The sequence below is a fragment of the Sinocyclocheilus anshuiensis genome, unplaced genomic scaffold (genome assembly GCF_001515605.1).
Source record: "Sinocyclocheilus anshuiensis isolate Anshui unplaced genomic scaffold, SAMN03320099.WGS_v1.1 scaffold590, whole genome shotgun sequence".
Taxonomy (NCBI): domain Eukaryota; kingdom Metazoa; phylum Chordata; class Actinopteri; order Cypriniformes; family Cyprinidae; genus Sinocyclocheilus; species Sinocyclocheilus anshuiensis.
This window is the reverse complement of record NW_015544192.1, coordinates 87,560-106,253: the sequence shown is the minus strand read 5'-3', so window position 1 is coordinate 106,253 and position 18,694 is coordinate 87,560. Positions and strand designations below refer to the sequence as shown.

Below are 18,694 nucleotides of genomic sequence, written 5' to 3'. Positions count from 1 at the left end.
TGGGAAGACAAGGTTGCAGCAGCACCGTCAGATCCCTTCAGAGACTCCCCGATACTGACCCCTATCAGCCATCGCTTTCCTTGTGTAGGTCTTCCCTAGAAACAAAACACTGCGCTCTCCCAAATTCCAGCTCACATAATGCTCATACAATTAAAAAAAGCTAAATCGGCTGCTGTAAAACATCCACATTCTGGAAAAAAAAGTGATTCATTTTGAATTATGGCTAAATATTTTTCAACTCTTCCTTACGGGGCTTATTAAAATAGCCATATACAATGCTTCTGCTCAGCTGGAGATTGGCAATGTAATTTACGATCATATTCAATATAATTGTGTAGAGCACTGTATAGGTGCCAAAGCAACATTAACACAGTGTTGATCTTTTGAAGCAATTACGCTCAAGATCCATTTAGCTGATTGTTACACTCCCCGAAATTAAGGAGCTTCAGGATTCATAAGTTGTGTAAACACGGCTGTAATAAGAGCCTGTGTTTATCAGCAGCATCTGCAACAGCGGCCTGCTTTGCTTTGCTATAAATGATGTAATGGGTATTTTTCTACATGTCACTTTTCTCTCTCCTTTTTGCCTTGCTTTATTTTTCTTTCTCAGGTTTTGCTGTTTTAAAAGACACAATTTTCTGTATTACAGAAAATATGATATTAAAAGTATAGAGAAATATACATAATAGTGAAGGAAAAATATACAGCACTTTTACACAAAAGATGCAGTAATCTGACAGTTTAAACCATTTCATATAAGCATATAATACCTGGAGCAGGAAAAAGCCAGCCAATCAATCAATCAATCAATCAATCAATCAATCAAGACATTCATTTATGGTTGAAATTAGACAAATTGAGATTTTTATCTAGAGCATTTAATATTTTCCAATGTTGTCATTGCAGATATATTATAATGATTATATCAATTATATTGACATTCAGGGCTAAATGCATGTATTGTTTTGCCAGTTCCACCACAGTTTACATGCAATTCCATTGTGGCCGATGTAAACCAATTATTGAAAAATCCCTAGTAAATCAAATGCTATTGTTCACCTGTCAAAACTATATTGCGAGACTGAGACAGTAACCCTGTGGTACACCCATGTCTAAAGTCAGTGTAGTGTCACAGACATTGATCATTTTCACAATTGCTGTCATGGTCTGCCTATTCAGTGCCCCTGAAACCAGTTCAAGTTTCCATTGCATAAGCCTAAAAAGTGTGCACAGGGCAGAGCTGTCGTCAGTTAGCACCACAGAGGCATATATCATTACTTTGTGATAGCTGTATATAACTATACTTGAGGTTTACCAAAAGAATGCACAAGACCTGGAAAAAAATTTAATTGGAAAGGTTATTTTTTCCATGCCAAAGTCTGATTTTCATTTTGTTTTAGTGTTTACACTACAGTATATCTCAGTCTCCACTTGAATTTTTTTGCTGAAATATTCTTGATTTAAATCCACGTCATAGCACAAAGGTTAAAAAAACACACACACACACAAACCACCAACCTGAAATACAATACATAAAAATTATACATATACACTAAATATTTTCTGATAATTCTGATTCTGATAATGCATATACTTTTTGCCTTTCTAGAATATACACTATCATGCAAACATTCGGTGCCAGTAAGATTTTTTTAATGTTTCTGAAAGAAGTGTCTTATGCTCACCAAGGCTGCATTTAATTGATCAAAAATACAGTACAAAATTTTTAAATGTAATTTAAATAAAATAGAAATAGAATGTTTTTACTGTCACCTTTGATACATTTCAAGCATCCTTGCGGAGAAGAAAAAAAAAATAAAAAAATAAAAAAATTTACCCCAAACTTTTGGCCGGTTATGTACGTATAAAAAGAATATTATCAGAATAACAAAACTGACTGAGACTTTGACTAAAGAATAAAAATGAATTTTAAAGATTTACTATTGAAATTATTAAAGTGTCAAAACTAGTCAAAACTGCATTTGTAATGTTGCTGTCTAATAATGCTGACTGATTTGTTGGATCACACCTCTCACTCCCCTCATATACCCAATATTATTGTCTCAGACTTTTGCGGAAACTTGGTTATATCAAGAAAAAAAGGAGATGGTCATTATTTGAAATTTATTATGCTGAGCATGGTATACATTCAGCCAAGTGCTATTTGCTCACTTCAACCTTTACCCTGTATGTAGTTTGGAAATCATTAGTACTGAAAGAAATGTAATAAACTTGACAGTTAGTCTTTTTCGTGATTTAGGTTATGGGATTACGCTCCATTATTTCTTTGTGCAATTACTGCTGTTCTAATACCAACTATTTTGCAAACTAGCTTTAAATTTAAGCAAAAGCAAGTAGCTGGCAGTCAGACAAATATTTCCTGACTGTAAAGTCTCCACACTGGTTCTGACAAATAGAAATTCTTGTGCATCGTAATATGTTAAGTTCTAAATTATTCTGTGCATATCTTTCATGCATACGCTTGCGAAATTTTAAAGTGCTTTTATGTGCCATGTCTCCACATAGACTATGTGTGTGTGCATATGTACAGTATGTGGGAATGTATTAAGCACACTTTAATTCTGCTATGCAGGTGCCCCTGCCATGCTTCTTAAATGGATATTTCTATCTTTCTAATTCTATCATGTTTACTCTCCCTCATGTCATTCCAGACATGTATGGTTTAAATGTATGTATAATATATGTCTTTTTATTCATGCAATCAGAGTCAATGGGGTTTTTTTGGATCCCATTTAGTTTCATTGTGGGGAGAAAAAAAAATTGTGTTCCACAGAACAAAGTCACACACAGGTTTGGAATGACATAATGGGAGTGAGTAAATGATGACAGAATTTGTGAACTGTAACTACTTTATAACCTACCTTTAGGAAGACTACAGCTGACTAAACCAGCACTAAAGAGCACAAACTACATTAAAACGGAAAATTCTAAAAAAAAAAAAAACAAGCTGTAAACAATTTGCTGACACTGTTAGGATTTAAAAAGCCTATCTTCATACTACATCTAATGGTTGTGCTTTTTATATACACAAACTAAAAAGTTTGTCAGGTTGGAATCTGAAGGTCTAATCTGAATTGCCAGAAGTGGCAACTCTTGCACACTTTGTGTTTGGCCAAAGAAAGGGTTTGTTTTGGCCAGTATTCTCAAGAGACGCTGTGTGATTAGCATAGCATAACAGTTTGAGAGAACTAATCTATTTTTAGCGATGAGAATGCTGATTAGATTCCTGAAACTCTTTACCGGCACAGGCCACTATAAGCCAGCCAAGTGTGCAGGAAGCCACAGACTACAGCCCTGCTAAGATCCAGATATTTTGAAGTTGAGCGCTCGGAAGTGTTCACCTGCCTGTGCATGAGCTACAAGTGCAATTAATACTTTTTTATATAGTTTGCCTTGTTTCTGCCTTTTAAAATAAGAAAACTAAGTGGTTAACAGCTGAAAAAGGGGAAATGTTTGGCGTGACAACACTAGGTCAACCTAATAGCTTGATTCCTCCCCATAGCTTCACCAGTGAAAAGCATTTAAAGATCCCACAGGGAGTAAAACTACGAATGAACGCAGGAACTTATCATCAGGCTTTAGGAATAACAACACTTTCATCTTATCCGAGACATTCCCACAAACTAAATATAACAATTGTTCAGAGAGATACATATAAAACTTGTGTATCTCAACTTTCTTATAATTATTTTTCTTTTTTATTTCTGAAGGATCAGTAACACTGAAGACTGGAGTAATGGCTGCTGAAAATTCAGCTTTGTCATCACATTAATACATTATCCTTTAAAATATATTCAAATAGAAAGCAACTATTTTAATTGTAATAATATTTCACAATATTACTGTTTTTACTGTATTTTAATCAAATAAATGCAGCCTTGGTATGCATAAAAGAAACATCTTAGCAAACACAAACTTCAGAACGGTGCTGTATATAACAACCTAAAATAAAAGGTCTTTTATATAAACCCATATAACTTTGAATGTATTGACAAGATGTGTAACTGGTTGTGGCAAAACAAAAAAGTTCCTAAAATGTTTCAATCAACATTTTTACATTAAAATAATGATCAGCATTCACTTAAAAATCAGAAAGTACCTGTAATTGTGTTTTTCACTGTCGATGTGGAAACTGTCATACTGCGAGAAGACCTGGTGTCCGTCCCAGTCTGTCAGCTCCACACGGAGGGCATACTCCCTCTGATTGGTCAGAATGTGCACAAACTCATTTCCCAGCCAGTGTTCGGCCGACACGCTCCCAAAGCCCTAGAAAAGAGGGTGGACTCCGGGTGAGTTTAAGTATCTACTTGGATCACGGGAGGCCTTGGATAAGGCAATGGGAAAGAAAATCCTGTCCAAGATATTTCAAGCCTAATAGAATCAACACGGGGACGGAATTCCACAATTCATCATTTTCTTGAGATAATAATTACAGATTTCCAGAAAGTTTTGACACATGAAGGTATCAATAACCACTGGTCCGTTTCTGAGCCTAAATGTTTAATGGCTGCATCAGATCTGGGAAGACTGAGAAAACACACTACATTATGACATGACATTTACAGTACTAATATTTGATTTTTGTGTAATGCCAATGAGAAATGCAGATCTGTGTATATAGTATCTAAATAAACATGTAGTGCATGACATGACTTGAATGAGATGAGAAGCAGTATGTTGTCTCATGTCATTTCTATGCACACAAACACACACTCACACACAAAAAAATCATTTAACAGTTAAGTTTTTGCTTCCAAAAGATATTTTGGACGAGTTTCCATGTGTGGAATGGATCCATTCAGCTATAAACAGCTGCAGAAAGGCTTCTGAAACATGTCATAACGCAGTGCAGGTGCTAGCCACAGTAATAATTACAGTACAGCGTAACAGAACCATATCCAAGTACGAATACAAATCTTTAATGAGCAACATCTTTCCCTGCATTCCTCCCTGCTTCTGCAAAATGAGAAAATTTCCAGTGAAGGTAATGGAAATCACGAGTGCTGGATGGATTTAAACATACACATGCCTTCACGTATTATTTAAGCCTGCACGGTACAATTTTTTTTCTGTACGTAAAGAACAAATGCATATAATTACAAAAATCAAATAAAAGATTTCTAAGTAAATAAATAGGAAACATTGACACAGTGGAAAATTGTTAAAAATTATAACAGTTTCCTTGATTAAATTAGAATGTCTTTGTTTCTTGAATTAACAGATGCATTTGTGTACTTGAAGCTAAAATTGAATGAATCATTATCATAAGTTCTTCGATATTTTTCCTAAAAGCATTAAAAAAAAAATCAACACTCCTTTCCAAAAAGACTTCTCACTGTTGTCATTTGGTACAGCTAACACAGCTTGCCCTTTCCATTAAACATTTCTATAGTCATTTTGGTCTAAAAAGAAGAAATACAAATCAGAATTGTGTTATTTATGCATAAATGGAATTGTATAATGGAAAGCACTTCCAAATAAATGAATAAATGTAATATAATTGATGCCAGCATCTATAAACATTCTCAAGAAGTAAATGAAACACAGCAATTTTTCCATTACAATAAAGCATTGTCACACGGAAACTTCAATATTTTCTGTAAAACTACGTCATGATGTAGAAGAAACAGTGCAATTTATTAACAGACCAATTTGTGGAGATCTTCAGCAGAGAGCTCCCCTGCAAGTGGAGTCTTGAAAGGTCATGTGGTTTAAAAACTTCATTTTATTGGATGAGAAACAAGTGAGAAATTAAAGAGAAATATGTTGCCATATGGCTATACTGTAGGGATAGATAATTAAACAATGCCTATATGTGTTTATATGCAACCAAAATGAAGTGTGCTACAGGCAAAGTTATGATAATATGACTCATATTGCATTACAGACTGACTAAAACCTTCTTCTCGCTTATTAATTGCTGGCTCATGGGAGCAGGTGATTGATGAGCAAGAGTTTTGTGCAGTAAATATGAGACATTAATTTCGCCTGTAGCACCTCCTGTGAGAGTAAAGAGAGTCTGTCCTCCAAAAATCCTTGTAATGTGCATGAAACCTGATGGCTGTTTTTCCGTAACCTGTATCTGTTTATGTTGTCCGGGGGTGCTTGTTCTGTTCTGATTCGGTTTCCCCTTGGAAGCCTGGCCTTTGTACATGGGATCATCCCTGAGAAGCTTTCTTGCCATGAAACTGCAACATTTCTTATGTGAGTAATGTAGAGGAAAAACAAAGATCAATTGTTATTTTATACCCTAAAACAGGGAGTTCTCTTGGGTGTGTGGTTTTCTATACAACACAACATCGGTGTCTCAACAACTCACTCTGTTGCTATGTATCATTCCAGTAATAGCCATTCAAAGTGGGCTGTCAAAAACCCTTTCTCCTGTAGAGAAGAATGGAGAAAAGTCAGATTAACACTGCCAAAACCTAGGAACAATTGTTTCCATGGTCTAAATATCTGATTCCTTCTGATGAAGAGTTTCTCCCATCTTCTGTTGGGAAAATGATTGGGAAATAAAAACCTTGATGATGTTGATTGTGACTGGCTGGAGCGGATACTCAAACGAGGAGAGGTGAAGTTATTCCAATATTTCATTTGATCCAAACCAGAAAAAAGACACTACAAATAAAAGCTTCAGCGAGGAGCGCACCAACTCTTTCATGAGAGTCAGAGCTGACTTTATGTCCCTAAAACTCAAACAGGTCCAGGTCAAAGACATGGCTTTTTAAAAACATGGCTGCCATTCATTATTATCACATCGAATATTAAAAAATAGGCATGTCATTGGTCAACTGTCATTAATCAACATATGTTATTTTGAGGGCAAGTGAATTGATACTCTCGCTGCCTCTTTTATTTGAGTGAGCATCAGAAATTTCACTATTCTTAACCCAACACAGTACAACACAGACAAATGTTTTGATCTTTTTGTCCTATATTTGATCTTCGGAATAGGCATATTTGATCTTTGCCGTTTCTGGCAAGTCCAACGCTGCGTTAGCTTCAGTTCCCAGTCTGGATCTCTTCAACAGCAATGTTTCCATCCAAGTTGCGAATTTAATTTACGCTATGTTTGCTAGCAATCGGTGGAAGATGCCTCATGGCTGGATGTGACAGTATGTCAGAAAGTTCTGGGAATTAATAGTAGAGCCCATTATTTTTATGACAGACTTCGGCTCTAGCATTTCAGAATGACCAGAGCAGGGTTGCTATTATTAACTAAAACTATTCAAATTAATTGTTAACTGAAATAAAGTCAGTAAAACAAAATTGAAATATTAGATGATTAACTTAAACTTAAAAGATTTGAAATGGGTGAAATGAAATAAGCTGAAGTGGAAATACAAAAATGACTAAAACTAAAACTGAAATAAATGAAAGAAAACCTAATAAAATGGCAAAACTACATACAAACTAAAAGCAAAATGACAATTGAAAATATAAAGATAAGAGCTATTTTAATGCTATTTTAATATAATGCTGGACCAGTTCAACATTTCTTCTCTGAATTATTCAGTGAATTATTCAGTCACATAACTTGTCTTTTTATTGGAAAAAAAAAAACGTAATTATAACCACATCAAGTTTTTTTAATTAAAAAATAATAGAATATTAGAAACAATATTAGAAAAAAGATAACACTTTATTTTAAGGTGTCATTGTTACACGTTACATGTACTTACTATTATAATAAGAATTAATTATGCATAATTACATGCAAGTAACCCTAAGCCAAACCCTAATCCTAACCCTAACCATATAGTAAGTACATGTAGTTAATTAATATTACTCAGTACTTAAATGTATAATTACAGTGTAACAAAGACACCTTAAAATAAAGTGTAACCGAAAAAAATATTGGAAATAATGATAAAAAAACAAGTAAATTGCATGTAAATTTGTATGTTGCATGTAACTTTTTTTTGTTTTGTTATTTATTTTTTATTTTTTTTGCATCTTGGTGTTTCCACCCTGCATTTTTTAATGCAATATCTCAAAACTCACATAAAAATCTGTGGGTGGATGCAGGATGTGTAACTGGCTTACATGTAAACTTTCTTCTTAGTCAACACTAGTGTTAGAACTAATTGATTAGTCATATCAACATATAATGGAATACCACATCACATCTTTACAAATAATATCAGAAAGTATGATTAAGCTTATTTGATATTCATAACGAGTGTTACGTTTCAGCCTGTTGCGGCAACAACAAAGCCAGCACTAATTTCACAGTTTCGCTATGACTTTTGCATATAATACTGCTTATTTTTTTTCCAATAAAGAATAACACTGACTACATGCAAACTATCATTCCTAAGCTCAGGGAGAATCCCATCATCTCATTTGACTCATCTGTTTCCTACTCTATGGGGTGTCATGGTTATCCTTCACTCTTTTGAGTCTAAATCAAAAACAGATGAACAGAGAAGATATATCACCCATACGCGTTGCTTAAATGAAAAAGATGAAGATCATGTCCACTGTTACAGAGTGAAACAGAGGTTAGTGGGAAGAAACCTGGCTACGTACCATTTTATATTCTTTCCATGTTCTCTGGAAGTCCACGCTACCATCTTCACGTCTTTGGATCACGGTCCAGCCTCCCCCCGCAGACTCCATGTTGCAGTACACCTGTTTGGAAACAGACATGCACATCACACACACATATAACAAAGAGTGAAAAATGTAAGGGGGTCTGAATACTTTCCGTACCCACTGTATATACAAGGACAGAAATGCGGCAAGCCATTTATCTTGACCTTATGGATCTGTATATCCTTATAACAACAACAGATACCCCCATTAGCTTAGTGACCTCTCCAAACAGTGATTAGTGGAGAGGTCAAGTAGCAGGCCTGAGATCAAAGCTGTGGCACACAGGGACACCTGGCTGTAATCTAGCACATTGGGTAGAAAGCAGTGGTCACCTTATACACACCCAGCTGAACACACACACACCAACCTGGTTGCAATTAATCCAGTATCGGTGGCTGGAGCAACACCAAAACCAGAAATTCAGGGACAGAATATGTACATTCACGGATGCAGCCTTTTTCACACACATTCATGTGATAATGTGCACTTCTACCTCACCTGACCCTTAAAAATGACTTTTGTTGGTGTCTACATAATAGCCATTTTGATTTCTGACTCAAGCAAAATGAGCACATTTATATGTTACCACATGTACACTAGCACATTTTTAGGCTACTTGACAAAAACGTATACAATGCATCCTGTGTGAAGCCAATACTGTATGACTTGCAGAACTCAAAACAAGATAATTTGAAGTTTCTTGGTTTTCTCGAAATCTCTTATTTTGTGTTCCACACAAAAAATACCTACAGTCATACAGTTTTTGGACAATATGAGCATTAATAAATGAAGACAATTGTCATTTTTGGGGGGTTGAACTATTATTTAATAACCTCTAAATGCTTCCTGATGTTATACAGAAAAATGTAGCTCTCAACTGGACAGCCAATTGATCAAAAATTGGCTGTAGGTCTGTTCTGATAGCAAGAAAACAATGCTAAATGAAAATAATAATTAAAAATGAATTAAAATAATAAAAACTTAAAAGATGTAAAACGTAGTAAATAAAGCGGTACATAAATAAATAAATGCAGCCAATTTATTTACTTGCAGCCAAGTAAATAAATAAATGCAACCAATGTTGCAATTACTTTCAATTCTATTTAAAATAAAATAAGCAGTAAAAGAAATTAAAAGTGCAAAAAATAAAAAAACATAAAAAATACATCAAATGAAATTAAATATAAAATAAAATAAATTATTCTTTAACTGTGTGCGATCTCATGTGAAATTTTGTGCTCTGCTTGATATTATGCAGGTATGATTTTTATGTGACTTCTGCGTTTTCTTTTCTGTGCCAAAGACAGAGGACTTTAAGGTATCATTTGGGTCACCACTTCATGACAACTGTAAAATCTCGGTCCTGAAACTTCTCAAATTGTGCCATTGCGTTTACCTCTTGACATTGTATTATTCCAGCATAGCTGATCTGAAATCACAATTCCTACCTTTTTAGTCTCTTGTGGGCTAATGTTGATAGTGTAAACTCCATTTTTCTGGAAACCCGCTTGGTAGAGGTCGGCACAGTCCCGGTACTTCCTCTCCTCATCAGCTTGCTTTGTGCTGTTTGGCACCACTAAATACACAAAGAAAACCCTGTTAGAAACAGCAAAAACATAAACGAGCAGTGGAATAATAAATGGAGCTGTTTATATTGGTACTCATACATCAGAAAACGTCTGTGGATCTGCCCCCTTTGAATAAATAAAACAATTTCCACTCACTCTTCTACACAGCATGACCGAGCCTCATATTCGGCCAAACAGAACATGTCAACATTGTGACTTCCATTTCAACAAGACAGCAATAATATAGACAAACAGCCTAATGATATTTTAACAAACCCCTCAAATCTTGGCAGGTGACAGCTATTTGTCGAGACCCACTGGGCTGTGCAACAGTTTAATCCAAAATAATTTACATCAACCTCCTTGAATTTAATAAAAGAGGGTTTAAGGTGGAATGTTCTGGACCTGGACCAGAAACAGCTCCTAAAAAGGAATCCTATACGTATGTATAGAAGAGGATTATTTATAAATACATAATTGTGATTGACAATGAGTATACAGTATTTATTTCTTTAGCTTCTGCCAGCAGGCCTACATGGAGGGATGTGTAAAAAGCTGTCCGCACTTAATATCTGTTTCATGTTACAAACCCATTTAAACTATGTAAGCATAGCAGAAAAATACACTTCTGTACAATATCAGAACTAATAATGTTGAAAAATATTGCACGCTGTGGAATAAATCACATCCTGAGTTAATGGAATAAATAATACACAGTCAAATTCAAAATATTGTATCAGTTTTCATGCAGTATTTCAAATCTGGCTAGAAATATTTTGAAATTACAAAGAATAGCAAGGACTTCCAAGTTCTCTTGTTTTATCAACATGATCTTCTTTCAGTGGCTGACATATTTCTAAGTGTGAAAGTCTTTTAATCAAAGTGCTGATCTCCAGCTCTCAGAGAGGAGCGGCTCGGCTCTGACAGACCTCTCCAAGCCAACAGCTGCGTCTCTTTCCATCTGCAGACAATTACGGCGCCAATATTTTGAAACCAAGCAAGAGTCTGCGGACAAAATACTACAAGCTATAAACGTCAAGTTCCTGTTATAACAAGTGGTTTATATTTACCCACCGTGTCCTAGTTATATAGATGGAAATTCCTTCCGATTCCTCTCTCTTTTTTTCTTTCACTGCTAAAGACCGCATCTCAGTTTTCACACTATTGTTGTTTCTGTTGGGACTATTTAAGAAGAGGAGATGTCACTGCTAAGAGAGGCATGTCAGGGATGTTTAGGCAGAACTTTGATCCCTGTCGCGGGACGGAGGGCTTGGGCGGATAACCCTTCATTCAGGGATATTATTCCTAACGCTTCAGGAAAGGATTGAGTGTCAGCGACAAGGATCTCCCGCTGTGACAGGTTGACAGAGGGGAACTCGCACTGCAGCGTCTAACACAACAAAAACCCAGCTGTGTCAGACAACGGCAATTTACCGCTTATAGCAAGGAGCTGAAAATGGCAGGACTGGAGAGCAGAGCAACAGACAAGTTCAATCCGAGGAAGGACAAAATACAACGTTGATAAAAGAAAATAAAGCCTAATGTTTATTACTGTACATGCAAATACAAATATAAGGAAAAACATGTATAAACATGATTAAATAATAAAATAAATGACATGATGCTCATTATTGCACACTTAAATAAATATATATAGCAAAATGAAATATGATTAAAAAGAATAAAATAAAATATAATAAAAAAAATAATAAAATAGCCTTTCTGTAGTTTAAATGGAAGAGTATGACACTAGCAATGCCAAGGTCATTGGTTCAGTTCTGTTCAAAACCTGAAATAAAATGTGCATCATGAATGCAATGGAAGTCACTTTACATAAAAGTGTCTGCCAAATAAATAAAAAAAAAAGAATAAAATAAATAAATAAAATAAAATAAAATGAAATGAAATTAAATGAAATTAAATGAAATTAAATCCTAGTGCTTATTCTCGTACATTCGAATAAAAAAAATGATCATGATTATTCAAGTTATTGTAAAGAGTTACAAAATATTTTAAAATGACTAGGGTTTCTCTTATGTTGAATTTGGAGTTTGGTTCTAACCGATGGCAAGAACTACACTGTGATCTTTGCTCGTCTGAATGATCAGGAAAAGCTTTACATGTAAATCTTAGCTAAACTGTGGTAAATTGAGCTATTAAACAGCTTGTGTCCTGGCTCAAAAAAATTATAACCACAATATTTATTCACATTAAAATTCTCGGTGGTTCAGTTGGGACTTTTGTTTGGAACAAGTTTATGTGAAAAGAACATCCAAGTAGAGTGATTTTATAAATCAGAATTCTCCACACGCTCGCAGACACAAAACAAAGTTTAAAATAAGCAAGAACTGAAAATCCCAGTGCGGTGTGTTGGCGAAGCGAAAACTCAAACTACTGCACTGCATATTTATATAAACAACTGAAACGACAAAGTCTGATTCTTTCAAATGGACTGAGAAAGCATGAAAATGATGGCCACCAGCTGAGCGAGCAGAGTATTTTTTAAAAGCATTCCCTAAGCCATAAACCATTTTAATCATAATGTGTGCCTAAACCCAAAAATCATATTTTGACATATTACCTTTTTATATTTACATGCAGCACTGAGTCATAGCCTGTCCCTAGAGAACTTAATTTGGAGACTGATTAATTTGGAGACTTAATTTGATTTTAATCAATAAAAATGATTGATGCCAATGAGTAAATAATAATTAGCAAATAGGGATTTATTACAGCCATCCAAAGGGGAGAACAGCTATATCTAATAATGCAATCTAATGATGCAAGTTACGCTTATATTATATTTTTTCATAATAACCCTTAATACTGCTTCAAATAATATCCAATAATATTTTTTACAAATAACAGCTTGGTATTTATGAACTCACTACAATCTAGCAACATCAAAGATGCTGTATGTCTGAAACCATCATATTTCTTCTATTGACAGAGGTCAAGTAAATATCTACAGCGGATCTAAATATTTATAATTAATTATAACTAGTTATGATTAATTATTCATATTTCCCTTATGAGCTGATTCGCTACAACGCACATGGTGAGGTAAACTGTGCTAGTTAACTTGCAGAGAAGTTCAAATATTTAGGTACATGAAGGTTAAGCACATTAAACAATGTCATATTCATTTTTGAATGAGAAAAGCAACATGATAAACAGTGCTCACTCTCTTTTTTTTCTCCCAAAAAGGCAGTTTAGAGCTTTGCTAGAACATTGTTTTGCAAATTTAGTGGAGTCATGATTTCAGACAGACAATCTAAGAGACCTACGGTGCCTTCCTTGCCACCTATATGGACGGGTCCTCCCACAGTCATTAAGTTTGATGAATTCAGCCAGAGGCCAGAAAAATGACCTCTACATCACTTTGGAACTGGACAATGGAACAAAGGGCTATTTAAAATCTCCATTTATCATAACTTTAGTAATTGTGCACAATTATACTTGCTTGTTAAAATCACCAAGAAATCATGTTATGGGTCCCACCTTACCATTACGCCAAACCACAGTGAACCTAAACTGTATTTTACACGCTCAATTGACCCACTAAATGAACCCAATTGTGAGATTTTATTTAGGTTTTACGTCCAGGCACAGATCAAAACCAAGCTGGAATCAAAAATGGTTTCATTTAGTGTGACTGGCTGATGTACAAATGGGAACGTCTAAATCCAAGAAGCTGCAGGGTGTTCCAACATGTGCTGAGATACTTTCCTGTGTGTGTTCTCTTCCTGGGGTACTTGAATATTTACTGTCAGATCATAAAAAAATAAATAAGCATTCATTTCATAACTTAAATTTACAAATGTGGGACCTGGGATACCTTCAAAGCAATGACTACATGTTCAACAAATAATTAAACTAGAACAGAGCAGTAGATGTCAACCATAGTTACACAAACCCAAAAGTTTGGGGTCAGTAAGATTTTTTTTAAATTAAAAAAAATATATATTTTTATTCAGCAATGATGCATTGATCAAAATTTACAGCAAAGACATTTACAATGTTACAAAAGATTTGAATTTCAAATATATACTGTTTTTCTTTCTTTTTTATTCAAAGGCCTTGTTGAGCATAAGAGACTTCTTTCAGAAACATTCAAAAATCTTAATGACCCAAAACTTTTGAATGGTAGAGTAAGTGAAACACAACGAAACTTGGTAAATATTGCTTCATGTTGTTCTAAACTCATATGACCTATGTTCTTCATAGGAACACTAAAGAATAAGTTTAGCAGAATGTCTGAACTCTCCATATTTCAATTCTGCCATATCCATATGATCCTGAAATTTAACTAATTATTCGCTGAAAATCTTGTCTTGCCTCTGGTCACCATTCACTTCCAATGAACGGAAAAAAAAGAAGCTTGCATGAATACAGTCTTATAAATAGCTACTTTTGTATTCCAAAGAAGGTAGAAAACAGGTCACATGGGTTTCAAAAGACATGAATGTGAGAGGTTTTCATTTTTTGATTAAATTTAACTAGCTTAACAAGCATGGCTTCATGAGAAAGACCATGTTTGTTAACCAGTATTTTTTGCTGGTAAACAGCATGGCTTTAATAAACAAAACTGTCTGATTTTTACAGCGTGAAATGAAACCATTCTCATTTTAAGGTCAAATCAAAACCCAAAAGAGAAAAAGCCTGCAACAGGAAGTAGAGTTGCTTTTGTGCCCTCACAGAGAGACAGAAGCTCAGGAGTTTGAGTCGACTCCATGACCTGCACAGTCCCATCTCAGACATTTAAGGTAAATTTTCTGTGACCACAGAGATGTGGGGCAGACGTCGGATAGACATGGGGCCAAGAGGCCACGCTGGGGTCGCAGCGGGGGGAAACGAGGGTAATGAGTTCACTACACTGACTCCTGCTGGTGTGAAGGCAACCATGAGGGTTAGCGGGAAATCGCCAATCCCAGATCACTGCGCTGGGGCTACGTTAAGTCTGGCCTGTAACTCAATCAGGGGCTGTTTGACATTTCAGTCAACTGTTAACCACAGGCAGTGTGCTGAAGCGTGATAAGCCACATCCGTTGAGGTTCACAGCACTGTCTGGCTAAATGTGACGTTTAACCAGAAAACAACACATTTCACACCTACCAGGAAGAAGCTTTTCTCATTGATAACAAGCTATTTTTGTCTAAAAATTAGTTTTGTTTCACTTCCTGTTTGACGTGCTGCATGCACCATTTTTTTTTTTGTTCAGGGCGCCACTGGTGGTCCTGGCTTGCTTGGTGAAACAGGTGAGATAATATATGACCAGAAAAAGCAAAAACACTAAATAAATTAACAACTAAGCTTGAAAAAGGACATCTTTCAAGCAATAAATAAATTTTTAATTTAAATAAATAAATACATTTCAAAAAGTAGTATTTATTTATGAATCTATATGAACCAAGGACCAAATTCTCCCATGACAAACAAATAAATATAATTTTCTTTCTAATAATAATATGCATAACTTAAATACTTTCCATGAACAAATCTGTGCAAAAAATCTGATCTGTGCTTACATGCTGTACCACCGTCCTTCGCGCAGAGGCTGAGCAGGTTGCGTACGGTGTCCACCAGGTCCTGCTGTTGTCTCTGCAGGGCGGTGCTGTTACTGGTCGTTCGACTCAGCTGAGCCTCCAGCTCCCGGATCACTGAGCTCTGCCTGCTAACCAGCGCCTGTAGACTGCTCTTCTCCTCCCGCAGGGCCTCCAACTCCTCTCTGTGCCTGTCCTCCATCTCCTGCATTTTTACCTCCAGAAACCTGAGCAAAAATGATGGAAAGCCATAGTAGAAAAAACAAGAACAGGATGGCTAAAAGTAAAAAAATACTAAAAGTAAAAATGATGGGAAATGTAACAATTTAAAGCAGTGTTCCTTCAAGTATGGGTCAAATCGGGCCACATACTCATAAATTTGGGTTACAATATTTTCAGCCAAAAAAATCATTGTTACAGCAATCAGTGTAACTACTATAAAACCCTTAAATTAATATGGAATCTCCTTCAAAGTCAAGTCATTTTTATGTGTTTTAAGACTGTGGTGACCAGTTTTTGGCAGAAACTAGTTTCCATGGTAAATCTTAGTCAAGGTTTACACAACACAGCATCAAAGCATCATATCAATGGCAGTTTTATTCAAACTTTATAGTGTTTATTACATTTTACCAGTTACAATGAATAACTTTTTTCTTACCTACAATTTGACTGTGTTTGTTAAAATGTTTTACTTCAAATGTTCTATGAAACAATAAGCATTTTTTCTTCATTGCTATTGCTTTTAGTCATGAAAAGCAAATAAATGCACTGAGAAAGATAACATTGATATATCATATTACATGCTTTGTACATGTGGCTCACAGGTAAACAAAACATCTTTTATGTGTCATCATGGGCAAAAAAAAATGTAATGAAAAACTTCATTAAGGTTTGACTATATGATGATACTGTATTTATGTGTCAGTATTCAAAGGCAGAAGAAATGGAGGTCGTTACAGCTGTAGTAAATATTGATATGAATGTAGCCAATATCCATAATTTACACAGCATACAAACAAACAAAGTTCATCTTACAGCTTTGAGCATTAGTGAAAGTCTAAAATGGATCCAAGCCTTAAATCTGCGCTGTACATCTTGGAAACCTGATGCATGCTGGGGTGGATTCACCAGCTTATTAAAGCAAAATTCAGTCCACATAAAGAACTTTGAAGAAATGCAAAATTAATTTTAGATTGAAAGAGGAGAAAGACATAACATCAATCTATATTATAGGATGAGTAATTATATCAGCACTGGTAATGAAAACGCTAGACATAAACACATTTTCAGATTTAGATAAACGCATAGAGGGATATGAATGCTTGTGTGCTTTCAACAACAGCTGGGCTCAAAGCAGAGAGATCACTGGGAATTAAACCATCATTTTGACAGTAACATGCATGTCCCATCAGAACAATCAATACATAGAAAATTGGAAAGTGTTCCTAAAGCTTTGCATTGCAAAATTCATCTTCACAGAGGACAAAGTTTAACGCCGGATCAGGGGACATCACTCATGTCTTGGCAGGTTCTGTTGCACTGCACCATATGGGACCAAGCTAATGTCTGAGAGCTTGTGTTGTCAAGAATTGAAAATAATTTAGTGTAATGATCTGTATTGTGGTTCTGGCATAAAAATCTATATTTCCTAAAAATTACAAGCGAGTGAGATTTGAACATTTGTACTGGCAGATTAAACAGCAGCACAGTGAGACAGCTTAAGCAGGGTCCCTACTGTAGCTCTGAAATGTTTTTTTTTGTGGCTCAGATTTTTTTTTTTTTGTGTGCAGTGTTGGAGAGTAACAAATTAAAAGTAGCAACGCTAATAACTTAATATTATGGATAATTACACACTAGACATTTATGGAAGTCTTTTTTTATATAAATAAAATAAATATTTTGTCCAACCCCTTATATATACAATTTTATATATTTCAATTTTGTATATTAGTGTGTGAGAAGTGGTGTCGGAGTGGGAGGTTTACCCATTCTTGTCATGGATCTTGTTGATTTCATTTATCTGTATCATAAGTTCTTTCTCCAGCTTGTTGGTGGATAGTGAATTCTCCAGCAGCTGAATTTCCAACCTTGATGTCTGATTTAAAACCTGAAAACAATAACATTCCAATAAAAATACAGTAATCCTTCCGCAAAAACACAGACCTTAAAACCATTAAGTAAGTTAATACTAACTGAGCAGAAGTCATAAACAGCACCGCTATACCGCAGTACCATAGCACTTAGGAACAGTTATTCTCAACCTCAACCTCTTATTTGACAAATCAGCAAAACACAACTTTACTGCATCCCTCTGCGTCTCATTGAGGCACACAAGTCATAAAGAGATTGAGCAACAAAAACATTAGCATGATACTTAAAAAGAGACTGTCTAATGCAGCACTAGTGCTTTTCTTGGCTGTATTTGAGCCGTATTAAAGGGATACATAGAAAAAAGTTTGTTCGCTTAATGGAGCATGAAATCGATCCTGGGACGAACATACCTGTGTCTCGACATCGGTTAGCTTGCGCGTCTGCTCAGCTGTTTGGGAGAGAAGACTGGTGCCCATCTCTAATATGGCCGCCGTGTGGTTGTGAACAGCACTCTGTTGTAACTGCACTATCTCTGTCTTCATATTGTCTTTGATGTAGTTCTCAATCTGTGGTGACAAGCAAAAAGACCATGTTAGAAAAGATCCATTGAAATCGTCGTAGTTAAGGCATGTCTATGAATGTCTTTCCAGTTAACAAAAATATGTTCTAAGAATGCTTTGCTAACGTTCCCGCTAAGTTATGAAAAAGTTATTTCTGAAAGTTCTCTGAACGTTTAAAATGTCCAGTTTTTTTAAATTTTGTAAAAACACTTTTTTGCTTGGTTAAATGAATTTTAAGTGAGCATTCCATTTTATCATTTGACAAACATTAGTTCCATGAATGATGTACAAATAACATTTTTAGAACATTATT

At 35.3% G+C, this 18,694-nt stretch overlaps 1 protein-coding gene across 2 annotated transcripts in view; it reads right to left on the bottom strand.

Moving 5' to 3' along the window:
* LOC107696520 (angiopoietin-1-like) overlaps positions 1-18,694 on the bottom strand; it is a 53,059-nt gene that overhangs the window by 7,110 nt on the left and 27,255 nt on the right. Inside the window, exons 2-7 of one of the 2 annotated variants that reach the window (XM_016496879.1) lie at positions 18,232-18,387; positions 17,716-17,837; positions 15,716-15,957; positions 10,068-10,195; positions 8,554-8,655; positions 4,121-4,287 (exon numbers count right to left, since the gene is read on the bottom strand). In XM_016496879.1, coding sequence (XP_016352365.1) covers positions 4,121-4,287; positions 8,554-8,655; positions 10,068-10,195; positions 15,716-15,957; positions 17,716-17,837; positions 18,232-18,387 — 917 coding nt within the window. The remainder of the gene's footprint in view (positions 1-4,120; positions 4,288-8,553; positions 8,656-10,067; positions 10,196-15,715; positions 15,958-17,715; positions 17,838-18,231; positions 18,388-18,694) is intronic. The other variant, XM_016496880.1, reaches the window with a different exon arrangement.